This window comes from Sapajus apella, unplaced genomic scaffold (genome assembly GCF_009761245.1).
Source record: "Sapajus apella isolate SASKATOON/1434 unplaced genomic scaffold, GSC_monkey_1.0 scaffold113, whole genome shotgun sequence".
NCBI classification, from domain to species: Eukaryota; Metazoa; Chordata; class Mammalia; order Primates; family Cebidae; genus Sapajus; species Sapajus apella.
In genome coordinates, this window is record NW_022437053.1 from 5,426,077 (window position 1) to 5,440,163 (window position 14,087).

General features: G+C 46.4%; 1 protein-coding gene across 7 annotated transcripts in view; it reads right to left on the bottom strand.

Moving 5' to 3' along the window:
* The window catches only part of HERC2 (HECT and RLD domain containing E3 ubiquitin protein ligase 2), a 205,873-nt gene that overhangs the window by 150,398 nt on the left and 41,388 nt on the right, over positions 1-14,087 (bottom strand). For 6 of the 7 annotated variants that reach the window (XR_004263267.1, XM_032259980.1, XM_032259977.1 and 3 more), the window contains exons 6-14: positions 10,440-10,540; positions 9,859-10,015; positions 8,320-8,430; positions 7,642-7,813; positions 6,456-6,629; positions 4,549-4,737; positions 3,760-3,911; positions 1,077-1,234; positions 879-992 (exon numbers count right to left, since the gene is read on the bottom strand). Coding sequence is in view for 6 of the 7 variants with exons in the window: in XM_032259980.1 (XP_032115871.1) it covers positions 879-992; positions 1,077-1,234; positions 3,760-3,911; positions 4,549-4,737; positions 6,456-6,629; positions 7,642-7,813; positions 8,320-8,430; positions 9,859-10,015; positions 10,440-10,540 (1,328 nt within the window). In the remaining variant the exon portion in view is untranslated. The remainder of the gene's footprint in view (positions 1-878; positions 993-1,076; positions 1,235-3,759; positions 3,912-4,548; positions 4,738-6,455; positions 6,630-7,641; positions 7,814-8,319; positions 8,431-9,858; positions 10,016-10,439; positions 10,541-14,087) is intronic. The other variant, XM_032259981.1, reaches the window with a different exon arrangement.

The window sequence follows — 14,087 nt, forward strand, 5'->3', positions numbered from 1 at the left end:
CTGGGTTACAGAGCGAGACTCTGTCTTTAAAAAAAAAAAAAAAAAAAAAAAGAAACCAGAAAAGCTCTCAGATTGCTCCACAAGTTCTCACATTCTATTTTAAATAAGCCAAAGATAGGCAAATATTTTCTTCAGCGATCAAATGGTAAATATTTTTAGTCTCTGTGGGCTTTCTGTCTCAACTACCCAGCTGTGCCACTGTCATAGGAAAGCGGCCACAGGTAAGACATAAATGGGTGAGCACGCCTGCATGCCAATACAACTCTATCTGCAAAAACAGGCCAACCTGACCCAAACTGGAAACTGTAGGTGACACACTATTAGCGGTCAATGAAAGCAGCACAGCAAACCTGAATACAGAGATCAGGGCATGTAGTTTCATACGCTGTGGTCAAAATGATGCTGTTCACACACAGTCTGCCTGGTGATTTCCCACTGTCCCCCCAGGCCAGACTGCAGGGTAAGATGCGTCTACGCTACCAGTCACCTCAGAAAGTAACGGCATAAGCGGGGACACTTCCCTACAAGATTTGCACCAAAGAAACACCAGTGTGAGGAAGACAATGTCTGCAGCCCTATTCAAGGCATTTTACTCAACATATCATCACAAAATTTTACTGAAGTAGCAACTCTCGGTCTTAAAAAATAAAATGCCCACACAGGAATCGTGGCAGCTGCTAACCAGCTGAGAGGCCCCAGCCAAACTTAAGCCCTGTAACCACCTGGGCCTCTTCACCAAGGCCACTGAGCCCCACACCCACTGGACGACAGGGCAGGTGGCCTCGTGAGGCCCACTCTACCCCTAAGCTCACTTCCTCCAGGGCAGCTGCCACGCATGTCCTCGAGGGCCTGTCCAGGGTGGCGAGAGCTCTACATACCGTTCTCAGTGACAGCCAGGGTTTGAGCGTCCCCACTCCCACATGCCACGTCGATGACCTTCAGTCCTTTAAGCCCAGCCACCAGCATTGGAATGGCCTCATCCTCACTGGAGCCTTCAAACAGATATGATTGCTGTTACAAAGTCCCTTAAGAAGCCACCTCTGCTGCGTGCTCCTCCTCGTGCAGAGCAGACCTACCGTGGCCAAGCCGGCCGTAGTTCCCGCGGCCCCAGGTGTACAGCTCCCCCTCAGCAGTGATGGCTGCGCTGTACGTGCTCCCGCAAGCAATGTGCACCACGTGCTTCCCAGCCTGCTTTCCAGAGAAGGCAGAGATCACCTTAGGCTCCTCCAGAGGCCTTGGGGAGGAAGGAAACAAACATGAATGCCCTTCTTCTTGGTGTTATTTCATATTAGTGTTAGAAAAGGATATTCACTATCCAAAATAGACCATCACAGCATCAGGCCAGTTTCACCTTTCAGGTACCTTATAAAAGAATAAAGAGAGAATTCAAACACCTAACTCCTCCATGACTTTTTGTTAAGTTGGAACCAAATGCAAAGGATGGTATCCAGCAGAAATATAAAAACGATGTCTCTTGAGGACTTGGACAACAGGCCAGGCACAGTGGCTCATGTCTGTAATCCCAGCATGTTGGCAGGCAGAGGGAGGCAGAGCACCTAAGGTCAGGAGTTTCAGACCAGCCTGGCTAACATGGTGAAACCCCATTTCTACCAAAAATACAAAAAGTTAGCCGGGTATGGTGGCACGCACACATAATCCCAGCTACTCAGGAGGCTGAGGCAGGAGAATCACTCGAACCTAGAGGCAGAGGTTGCAGTGAGCTGAGATCGTGCCACTGCACTCCAGCTCGTGCAACAAGAGCGAAACTCCCATCTCAAAAAAAAAAAAAAACCTAGTACAATGAAGTCCGTAACAGTTTTATTCACAATGGCCCAAAACCATGGTCCATCTGCAACAGAAGGAATGAACTACCAATACACCCAGCATGTCTGGATCTCAAGACATCATGCTAAATGAAAGAAGCCAGAAACAAAATACCATATGCTGTATGGCTTTGTTTATATTAAATTATGGAAAAGACAAAATAACAACAGCAGAGGTTGTCTGGACTGGAGGCAGAAAGCGGGGTCGACTCAAGGGCACAAAGAGGCCCCGGAAGCAACAGGGCGCCCCGTGCCTTGACGGTGACAACTGCCCAACTGCGTGCACTTGCCAAAACCCATCCAACTGTACATCTGAAGCTCATTCATCCCGTCGCATGGAAACCTCATAAAGATGACATTTATATTTATTTGTTAAATGAATGTGGAGGGAATGAAGCCAGCATTTTGCAATTTATATTTTACAAATGAAAAATGTGAGGCAGTGGTGATTCGGCAGAAAATTTACTAACTGAAGAAATTGCAAAGTTAGCAAAATATCTTATTCTTATGATCCAGAATACGCTCCTATGATGGATGACATTTTCTTGAGAATCTGTAGAAGCCAGGCTGTTCCACAGACATGGTTTACTCACTTTGTGACCAACTAGTTTGCAAAATACACACACGCAGGGACACGGGCACACACAGGGACACGGGCGCACACAGGGACACGGGCGCACACAGGGACAGGGGCGCACACAAGGATGCCCAATGACTCTACTCCAGTACAGCCTCTCAGTTTCAGCTCCCCCAAAAGGTTATCTCCAGATTCTGCATCTGCACTGATCTTTCTTCCTACACTCAAGTCCTAGAATAAGAGGTAAGTTACTGATACTAGCACTTACTCTCCACTGAGACTTGTTTTACTATGAAACATTTTATACAAAGTTAGTTATAAATTCCATAAAGGAAGTAAACAGATTTACCACCCTGTCCTATACCTTGACGCCTTTCAAGTCCCATGTGGCCCATGTCAATCCCAGCCCTTAAGATCTAGTCAGGGAGTAAAAGCTATAAATTACATGGAGATGAATGTTTTTCACTAGTTTTACAACACTTGTCTGAATCCCTTACAACACTGTGGGAGTTGGGCTGTTCTGAGCTTGGCATATATGTACCACACGACACGCATCACTCTGCTTTTCTCCCGGTTTGGGATCTTCCCAGCGGATGCTGTTGGCAGTGATGCCCTCGACTACACCCCGTAGTGTGCGTGGGCCGTGCCCTCCAGGCTCCTCTCAAGGGACACAAGCGCAGTCACAACTATGCTCATTTCAAGCTCTGCACTGCCCGCTCCCTGCTCAGAGCTCCCGCCCGCGTAAAATAGGCTTGCTGGGTTGGTGTGGACATACGTCCTTCCTTGAAACCTAATACCAAAGTTCCACGCACAACAGCAAAGTACAAGACAGTTCCCATCACTCCGTGGAGGCTGTAAGGCCTCCCAATTTTTACCACCTGGCATTTATAACAACTTGGTTTTATTTCTGTTCTTTCACAATAAAAGGTTTCACCAAATAGGATAATATTAGGAAGAAACTGCTCATTTCTTTTCCTGTAAAAATAATATTATGGTTCAAGGGAAGGGTGACAACTTATCTATGGTAGACAGGGTGAAATGTTTGTGAATGAAGGAACAGTAGTGTAGCATTTGTTTTAGCACACTCCACAGTGGGATGCAGTTTGAGGAGATAAAAAGCTGGCCACGGCTGCAGAGGGTGGAAAAGAGCAGAAGGGCCCACCCCCGTAGCTCTCCACGCACAGGCAAAGCTCCCAAGCCATCACCAATGAGGGTGCGTATCCTGGTGTCCTGCTCCTCCCCAGCACTACGTGTCAGGGCAGCTGGAAAACACTTGCACGCACTTCTGTGTTCCACCCTGTTTAGGATACGGCAACATAAAAGGAGAGTATGTCCCCTACAGGAATGAAGCTCACATACACAGTGTCCCCGTGGCCCAGTCGTCCGCCATCCCCACAGCCCCAGGAATACACCTCTCCAGTGGCAGCCAAGGCTAGGTAGTGGTGGCCATCAGAATGGGCAGCAATCTTTACAATGTTTCTGGACGCAAGGCCCTGGACCAGCTGCGGGGCCTAAAACAGGTAAAACAGGAAGAAAGGTAGACATCAGTCCGAGGATAATGAAAACCGTACAGCTCTCCTTTATCATGTATCCCTGGGCAAAGCCTGCCCTAACTGCAAGTGAGGCATAAGCTTCTGGCGGCCACAGGGCCAGCTCTCCAGAGCTTCCCACCCAGCACCAAGAGAACAGGGGGAGGGCTCCACGTGCTCTGTGGCAAGACCGGTGTGGATCCAGGGGCAGTGCAGGCTAGCCCTGGGTGACAGAAGCCTGTGGCAAGAGAGAGGAATGCTTTTCTGCTTTAACAAAAACATGCCACGTCCCAATTTGCCACTATCCCCATGAGGCCCAACTCCCTCATTTGTCACCTGCCTGGCCCCAAAGTCAAATGAGTTTACACGTGGAAAACCAGTTCACAAATGGGAATCTCATGATTAGCAATGAGTTTCACTATAAGGACTTCCTAATCTTCACAACCCAAAGCTTGACAATAATATTACAATTGAGATCATTAAACATAATATACAATAAACAGCAGCTTATCAATATTCAGAAATCAAATGGCTTACAGAAAGACCGGACCCTGTGCATTTGTAGTACAGAGCTCGCCCCCCAAGGGAACACTGCAGGTACAGTGCCCAGAACACGCACCAGTGTGTCACTGTTGTAGGCCTGTGTGTACACGCGGCCGTTGCGTGACAGAATCAGGAAGCGCTTCTCTGCACAGGCAATCTGTGTGACTCCCAGGTTGGCCAGGCCTTCACACTGGATCGGACCAATCACATTGGCATAGTATTTCCAACCTATTAACCCCCAACCTATGACCTCTTGCAACGATCCCTGTAAGATAAAAAAGTAAACATTTTCTTTTACAACAGCAAAAAAAGAAAAAAACAAAAATGGCTGGGAGTACCACTGAGATATTATAAGCTAAAAACAAAGCAAATAAAGAGAAAATATGCTGATTCAAAATGTCAAAATAGCTCATACCATGCCATATTACCTCATTTAACCAGTATGATGAAACAACGGGGCAGGTTATTTTTCCATTTCCACTGCATTTCATTTTAACAGAGCCCATTAGAAAGTAGTATAAGTGGCCCTTAAATACTAATATATTTTTAAATGCTCAAATTATTTTGTGCCTTAGCAGGCAAAATCCCAAAAGCCCATGCACAAGGCTGGGAGGCCAGCATCCCTCCTGGTGGTGAGAGAAATCAAGTCGCACAGGAGCAATCTGGTGACAAGCAGCCCGCACTGGACACATTCCCACCTGTGCACGTGCACAGACACACACGTGTGCACACAAGGAAGACACATGTACGAGGTCAGGCCCTGCAGCCCTACTTGTATAGAAATACTGTGGCAATAAGCCAAGTGTCCACCAATAAGAGACTCACTACATAAAAGACATATCCACACACTGAATACTAAGCTGCTTTATAAAAACAAAGAGCAATGCTCTCATAAAGTACTCCAGGTAAATACGGTTAGTGAAAAAAACAAGCAACACAAGTAATGCAACATGCTACCACTAGCATACTCACTCCAGAGAGTAAGGAGGCTGCAGATGAGACTAAAAAGTGAGGAGGAGCAGGTGGGAAACTGGGTGGACGTGGTGGGCAGGGGAAGCAACGGTGTGTCTCTGCCTAGTTTTGGTTTTTGAACCATGTGACTGTATTACTTTTTTTTAATGACTATAAAACAAAATAATCTTCATATCAGCAATAAAATGTTAAGAGAAATCTGAGTTGAAAACGAGGATGACTGTTATACCCTGGCAAAGCTCACTACTATTTCCAACTGCAGTTTTCTCAGCGACACAATGAGCTACAAAGGCATGCTGAGATCCTCAGTGAGCGTGCACCTCACTGGTGCTCCACACAGACCATTACTATTACAGAACAGACACGGTATCTAATTACACTGTCACTGCTATACGCAGAATTACATACTAAGGCAGCCCGTGTTCAGACTAGAAAGACGGCTGTGGAAGCCCCTGCGGAAGGTGGGTGGGCCTGGGGCTATGTGGATCAAGGAGAGCTCTCTCCGGCTGTGCCAGGTGAACCTGGAAACCTGTGCCCCCAGGGCGGGTCCCCAGGCCTGTGCACCTCAGCCTGCTCATCACTCACTCTCAACATTGGTAACACCTTCAATGTTTGCATATATTTGCATATATTACGGTAACATAATTAGCCTTTAACCACTCTTTATGTTTTGTTATTTACTCATTTTGGTCATCAAATGACAATGTTGATGATAGAGTTAAACAATACATCAATATATATATATACAGCATGTAAGCTGTATAAATGTTTAAATTTGCTGACAAGGAAGTCAGTACTCACTGACCTGAGTCTCTTCCACAAACAAGTGGCCCCCCACACTTGTCTCATCTGACTCGCTGATGTTACCACCAAATGTGTCTGCAACGTTTAAAAAACAGAAGCCAGCTCCCCGACCAATACCAGAAAACGCGAGTCTCCACACGGGCCCAGGATGAGAACCCGGTGGCGGTCCTAGCTGCAAAACACGCAGAACACTGTTCTTGCACACACCTTATGGGACGTCGGAGAGCTGCACAGCGGAGGCATACAGGGCGTGGCTAGGCGGTCTAAATGGGCCATGACAACAACCGCTGTTTGCCGCAGATCAATGGCAAGCTCGTTGTCTTGCGGAAGGGTGAGGTACCTCAGGAAACTCTCATTGGGGCTCAGAGGGCCAGACAAAAGCTAGAAAGGAAAAGTAAACAAACATTCAGAAATGGTGGGGAAATTTAAAGTAACATAGTCAGCCTTTAACCACTCTTTATATTTTGTTATTTACTCCTTTTGGTCATCAAATGACAATGCTGATGATGCAGTTATACTATACATCTACATATTTATGCAGCATATAAACTGTGTAAGTGTATACATTTGCTGTATACATGTACACAACATGGACTATGCATGCAAACATTTATGACACCACAGGTAAGTTGAATCCACACAAATTACTAACACAGCCAAACCACCCTACAGGCCTAAGACTCCTGGAGAAAGGCAGAACCAGCTCTGTGGGAACCCAGCACAGCATCTCAAAATGGTCTTTGAAATCTAAAGCAAAAACCTTTATTTTAATCTAAATGTTGCTCACTCTGGAGAACACCTACTTTCACTTGCCTATTAAATCACAGTTCTAAATCTTCTAAAGGCAGAAGAGCCCTATTATCATTAAAGACCGTCTAATAATAGAAAAATTAAATCAAAGCATGATATTGGAATGACAAAGACTTTCCCGAAAAGACTGGCAAAATCCAACTTGTACTTGACTTGTAAAGACCAGCAGTCCTGGAGGTTTACGCCCAGGGCCCTGCACACCTGCTCCTCCCCCAGCTCGGCGTCCACATCTGTGGAGGAGTTGGTACTAAACACAGTCACAGCTCAGGTGACTGCCCTGCCCAGAGCCCAGCACATAGGAATGGTCAACAAAGCAGGCCACTATTTTCCTTGTTCTTTTCTGGTATGTACTTAGAAAGTGCATGTTTCAGGCTTGGTTCCATGCTGACAAGAAAATCAGTACTCACTGAACTGAGTCTTCTCCACAAACAAGTGACCTCCCACACTTGTCTCATCTGACTCCCTGATGTGACCACCAAACCTACACATGCCAGAGAACACACTGCCACAGACACGCTGATCTTGCTTTAAAAATAACTAGAATCGAGTGCCACCTAAACACCAAGCTCCACACGGTACTCACGCGCATGTCTCCCTCGGAGTGAGGCGTGTCCTTACTGCAGATGATGCTCTGGAACCTTTGCAGCAAGGGCAAAAGTGGGGCGCTGGTGCCCTGGGCGGAGCGCTCATTGTCAGTCTCCTGTGCCCCACTGTCCCACAGCTGAAGTAACAACAGGATGGCAGACAGCATTTGGCTAAAGGAGAAAAGATATTTATTCCTAGTAAAAATGTCACGGTTGATCAAAAATAAAAGCAAACAGCTCAACAGAAGTGAAGAAATATTTGGTATATGAAAGGAAACCCAAGTAAAGCCGTGGTAATTAAATCACTGAATCGACACCAAGATGTCAGCCCAAGATATCTGCCTTCTGTTGATGGGAAAGACCAGTCAAGAAGCTTGGCACATTTACACCAAAGTTCTAGGATCTTAAATTCATGGGATAAAAATAATTAAATGAGGAAAACTAAAAAGAAAAAAAAATAAAAAGAACAGTTCCCAGGCTAGAAAACCGAGCATGAAAAAGGAAGTGAAGAAAACGTCAAGAGCGAGGGAGCTCTAGGACATGGTTCTCTGGCTACGGAGCACCACACACACACCTGCTGTAGTCAGAAACGATTCGGTGAAATGCCACACAATGCAACAGGTATTTGGATACAGACGTGCTTCCCCAAAGTGCTCCCCATCTGCGGCAGCCCTCACCTCAACGTGCCTCTCTGCACGGCCAGCTCGAGCAGGATGGCCAGGGCCAAGTGCTGGTCCTGCAGGGGGATACTTCCTGGCCCTTTGGTACCTGGTGTTCCGTGAACATCCCTGAAATGAAAGCAGTGGATGCAGGAATAAAGCAACCTCAAGAGAAACAGCAAGCTTACAGTAACACCAACATATTCACTACATGCTCCCTCCCAAGGAAGGATATATTTTTAATATTTAGAATCAAGTTTCTGAGACTTGCCACTCAAGTTCGGAGATTTTAAAGTGTGCAATTAGCTTACAAAAATATATTTTAAGTATTCATTCAGATACATTACAGTAGATGACATACTCCAAGACTGTGAAGCATAAAATTATTTATTTCGTTATCTAAAACATGAGAAGACTATCTAGATATGGTTTCCAGTTTCGATTACGTGTAAGACTTTAACAGTATCAACATTCTCCTGTAGAATCAGAGAACCGATTTCTAAAACCACCTGAGAATCTGGAGACAACATGTCTACACTAATTTTTATCTCGGATCAAAGATATACTTTTAACTTTTCTATGTTAGTCAATAATACATTTTTTTAAATTCTATCCCAAGACTTCAGAGAAAGGACCTTATGGCAGCAACATTATAGCTGAATTTTAAAAATCAACTCCAAGCCTATTTTCAGGGCCTCCAGAATTAAAACTCTGTGGTGATGCCTTCACCAGCAGGCCCAGGAAGTGGACTCCCCGCCAGGGACAGAAACGCCAAAGGCATCCTGCCTGCTGGAAGAAGGCACAGTACTGACCTCTGTCAAGGAGAGTGAGGAGTGGACTCATTTTTCCTCTACATCTGTCCTTCCTGTTGAATTTTATATTTTCTTTAAATTTAAAAACCTTAATAAAAATGCACAGCACTTGAGCTGGGCACGGCGGCGCATGTAATCCTAGCACTTAGGGAGGCTGAGGTGGGTGGATCACCTAAGGCCAGGAGATCAACACCAGCCTGGCCATCATGGTGAAATCCCACCTTTAATAAATAAATAAATAAATAAACAACAACAAAAAAATACATAGCACTCCAGACCAGAGTTCATGTTTTTCCTTACACACAAATGTTTCATATTCAAACTTTTTACACTAAAAAGACCAGCCACAGGACGAAGCAATTTGATCTTGAACAGGTGTTTACTCCCACATTATCTGTAAGACTTCAAGCACCACTCTACACTCAAACAGCGGCTCCTTATCATCACAGAGAGACACAAATATAAGTGCTCAACCCTCTACGAATTACTGACGGCCAAATCTCTAAGCATCCTCCCCTGTCTGTCTCACTTAGTATCATAGCTTCCCGATTCCAGTCAGAGAATCTGAAATCAGATCACCTGAAAACCTCAGACCAGACCTGGAATCACAGCACTGATGGCCTGCTGAAAACACAGGTGAGAAACCAACCTCCTACACTTCTGAGCTCTAAAATGAGGACACTAAGAACTAGCCTCAAGCGGGTTGGCCGTCTGCATCCAGAAGGCAAGAAAAAAGAGAACTCACCCCGTCACGACGGACCGGAGGAACCTGGTCGCTCTCTCCACCACCTCCAGCCACACAGAGGACACGGTGCTCTCGTCAAAGAGTGAGGCCTCAGGAAGCGCTCGCAGGGCGTCCAAGGACTCCTGCAACAGCTCACTGCAGAGGTCCGCATCCTCGCCTGGGTGCACACACGCGTCAGAGGAGCCCACCCACTCCCCTCACTCTCCCACTGGGCTTTCCACCCCTCGGCGAGAGAAGACACCACCGTCACCTTTCCAATCCCTCACTCAACAGCCCAGAATCTAGCATAGCTGTTCCAGTCAATTCTGTATCTCATGGCTGTCCCATGAGCAATACACTAACTTCCTGTTCTTCTAGAATTAAATCCATACTGGGGTCGTCCATGGTAGTGGTTTACGTGGGGTGGGGGTGCATGCACTCATTTTTTTTTCTTTAAAGCACAGACATGAAAGCCAAACAGCCTCTGCAGCCTCTCATCTCACAAGCAAGGAAAATGAGGCACAGAGAGCACATGGGAGCTTGAAACCCCATCTGCTGATGTGTTAGGGAAGCAGACCAACGCGCCACTCCAGGGACCGTACCTGATCGCCAGGCCCTGCGCAGGAAGGCGAAGGCGAAAGACAGCGCTGCTCGGGATCCCACTCTGGCGAGCCCCTCCACGCCTTTGCCCGCAGGCCGGCAACTGCAGGCGACACACACAGCACACAACCCGTCAGCCCGCGGAGGGTGCAGATGGTACACAAAATCAATACTACACAAGGATGTAAACCAAAATATGAGCAATGGTTTTCTTTTTTTTTTTTTTTTTTTTTTTTGAGACGGAGTTTCGCTCTTGTTACCCAGACTGGAGCGCAATGGCGCGATCTCGGCTCACCGCAACCTCCACCTCCTGGGTTCAGGCAATTCTCCTGCCTCAGCCTCCTGAGTAGCTGGGATTACAGGCACGCACCACCATGCCCAGCTAATTTTTTGTAGCTTTAGTAGAGACGGGGTTTCACCATGTTGACCAGGATGGTCTCGATCTCTTGACCTTGTGATCCACCCGCCTCGGCCTCCCAAAGTGCTGGGATTACAGGCTTGAGCCACCGCGCCTGGCTAGCAATGGTTTTCTTTAAGTGACAGGATGACAAGCTGATTTTTAGTTTCATTGTTTAAAAACTTTCATCAAATGTCTTTTGCAATAACAAAAGGTTTCGGTTTAAGAATATAAGAAATTTACATGGAATTTTAAATGTCTTGGAAAAATGCTCACGAAATGACCTCACAAAGTGAGCTTCTAGTGGGAGGAAGCAGACGATAAGCAGATGAATACATAAACGGACGGAAAATAAACCCCAGGTGGGAGACCAGGAGGGAGAGGAGCTGGAGGAAGAGCAGCAGAGCCCACGGGGTAGCCTGGTGCGCCCCAGCTCCAGGGTCCTCTGGCTCGGGGTCTGTTCCTGGCTGTGGGTGAGGCCCTGCATCCTTGACCCATCCCGTGAGGAGTCGCCCTCTTCTGAGGGTACTGCTCATCACCCTCCTGCGTCTTTTTAAGCTTTTCACTACTTGCTTATCTTAAGTTCACAAGTCACAGTTTTGTTCCAAGTAATGTTTAAAGGTTATACAAATGGTGCACCATAAAAATCATCCTGTACAAGAAAAGGCTAGAATACAAAAATGAATATATAATCATGCACAGCAAGTAACTGTATTTCATACTTTATACTATATCATATTTCTAAAAAAAAAAAAAAAAAAATATATATATATATATATATATATATATAAAATAGTATTGCGACTATATACTCTCCAAATTTACTAAAATTTGCTTTCATGATCGGGGAAATGCTATAAAAACATTTGAAACAGAGTTCAAGACCAGCCTGGCCAAAATGACGAAACCCTGTCTCCACTAAAAATACAAAACTTGCCGGGCGCGGTGGCTCACGCCTGTAATCCCAGCACTTTGGGAGGCCGAGGCGGGTGGATCACGAGGTCAAGAGATCGAGACCATCCTGGTCAACATGGTGAAACCCCGTCTCTACTAAAAATACAAAAAATTAGCTGGGCATGGTGGCGCGTGCCTGTAATTCCAGCTACTCAGGAGGCTGAGGCAGGAGAATTGCCTGAACCCAGGAGGCGGAGGTTGCGGTGAGCCGAGATCGTGCCATTGCACTCCAGCCTGGGTAACATGAGTGAAACTCCGTCTCAAAAAAAAAAAAAAAAAATATACAAAACTTGGCTATGCGTAGTGGCTCACACCTGTAATCTCAGCACTCTGGGAGGCCGCGGAGGTCAGGAGTTCGAGAACAGCCTGTCCAATATGGTGAAACCCCATCTCTACTAAGAAATACAAAAATTAGCTGGGCATAGTGGTGCGTGCCTGTAGTCCCAGCTACTCAGGAAGCTGAGGCAAGACAATCACTTGAACCCAGGATGGAGAGGTTGCAGTGAGACAAGATCGTGCCACTGCACTTCAGCCTGGGTGACAGAGTGAGACTCCATCTCAAAAAAAAAATACACACACACACACCCCAGCTGGGTGTGGTGGTGGCACGCCTGTAATCCCAGCTACTCAGAGGCTGAGGTAGGAGAATTGCCTGAACCTGGGAGGCGGAGGTTGCAGTGAGCTGAGATCACACCACTGCACTCCAGCCTGGACAGCAGAGAAAGATTCCCTCTCAAAAAAGAAAAAGAAAAGAAAAGAAAAACAAGTGATATTATAGAAGGATCTCCCCAAGAAACGACATATAATAAAATTGGCAGTGAAGAACATGGCTGGCCAGGGGCAGAAGTACACACTTAAAAGTGCCTGAAAAATGTACCCGGAGCTTGGAGAGGAAACACAACCACCTCTGAGAAGGGCACTGGATACCTGGAAGACATGAATCTTTGCTCCTAAATGAGAAGTATAAACATGACAAGACACAGACATGTAACAGGACACACAGTCCTTACAAGAGAAAGCACATGGGCCATGTGTGTTCAGAGGAGGTGGGAGGCGCACCCCAGACAGGCATTCTCAGAGAACGTTGCCTCGGGTCACCAGAAGCTGTACTCCCGAGGCTGTCGGGACCTTGTCCCTGGAGACAGAACCCCACAGCCCCAAGCCTGCGTGGTATAAGAAGTGCTCACTCAGCCGGGCGTGGTGGCTCATGATGCTAATCCTAGCACTTTGGGAGGCCAACGCAGGTGGATCACCTGAGGTCGGGAGTTTGAGACCACCCTGGCCAACATGGGAAAACCCTGTCTCTACTAAATATACAAAAATTAGCTGAGCGGTGGCGCATGCCTGTAATCCCAGCTACATGGGAGACTGAGGCAGGAGAATTGCTTGATCCCAGGATGCAGAGGTGCAGTGAGCCAAGATGGCACCACTGCACTCCAGCCTGGGTGACAGAGTGAGACTCCCTCTCAAAGAAAAAAAAAAAAATTTAGGAACTATCACTACACATTCATCAGATTGACTAAAGTTAAAAAGTGACAATACTAAATACTGATGAAGACAGAGAAAACCTGAATCACTCATACATGCCAGGTGAGAATGTAAAATGGTACCGTAACTCTGAAAAGAAAGCTACAGCAATTTCCTTTTTTTTGAGACAGAGTCTTGCTCTGTCACCCAGGCTGGAGCGCAGTGATGCAATCTGGGCTCACTACAACCTCCGCCTCCCGGGTTGAAGCAAGTCTCCTGTGTCAGCCTCCCAAGTAGCTGGGATTACAGGCACCCGCCACCAGGCCCTGCTAAGTTTTTGCAAAGACAGGGTTTCCCCATGTTGGTCAGGCTGGTCTCGATCTCATGTGATCCACCCACCTCGCCCTCCCAAAGTAATGGAATTACAGGCGTGAGCCACCGCACCTGGCCAGAAATTTCTTTTGTTAGTGTCCTTTACATTTATGTATAGACCTAATCATAAGGCTCAGTAATTGCACTCATGGGCATGAATACCAGAGAAATAAAATTTACATTCACATAAAAATCTATATGTAAATATTCGTAGTAGCTTTATTTGTAATACCCCAAAACTAGAAAAAACTGAGGTCTGTTTTGGTGCATCCATCCCATGGAACACTACTCAGTCTGGGCACAGTGGCTCACTCCTGTAATCCCAGCACTTAGGAAGGCCGAGGTGAGTGGATCACTTTAGGTCAGGAGTTTGAGACCAGCCTGGCCAACATATCAAAACCCCATCTCTACTAAAAATAAAAAAATTAGCCAGACGTGGTGGTACATGCCTACAGTCCCA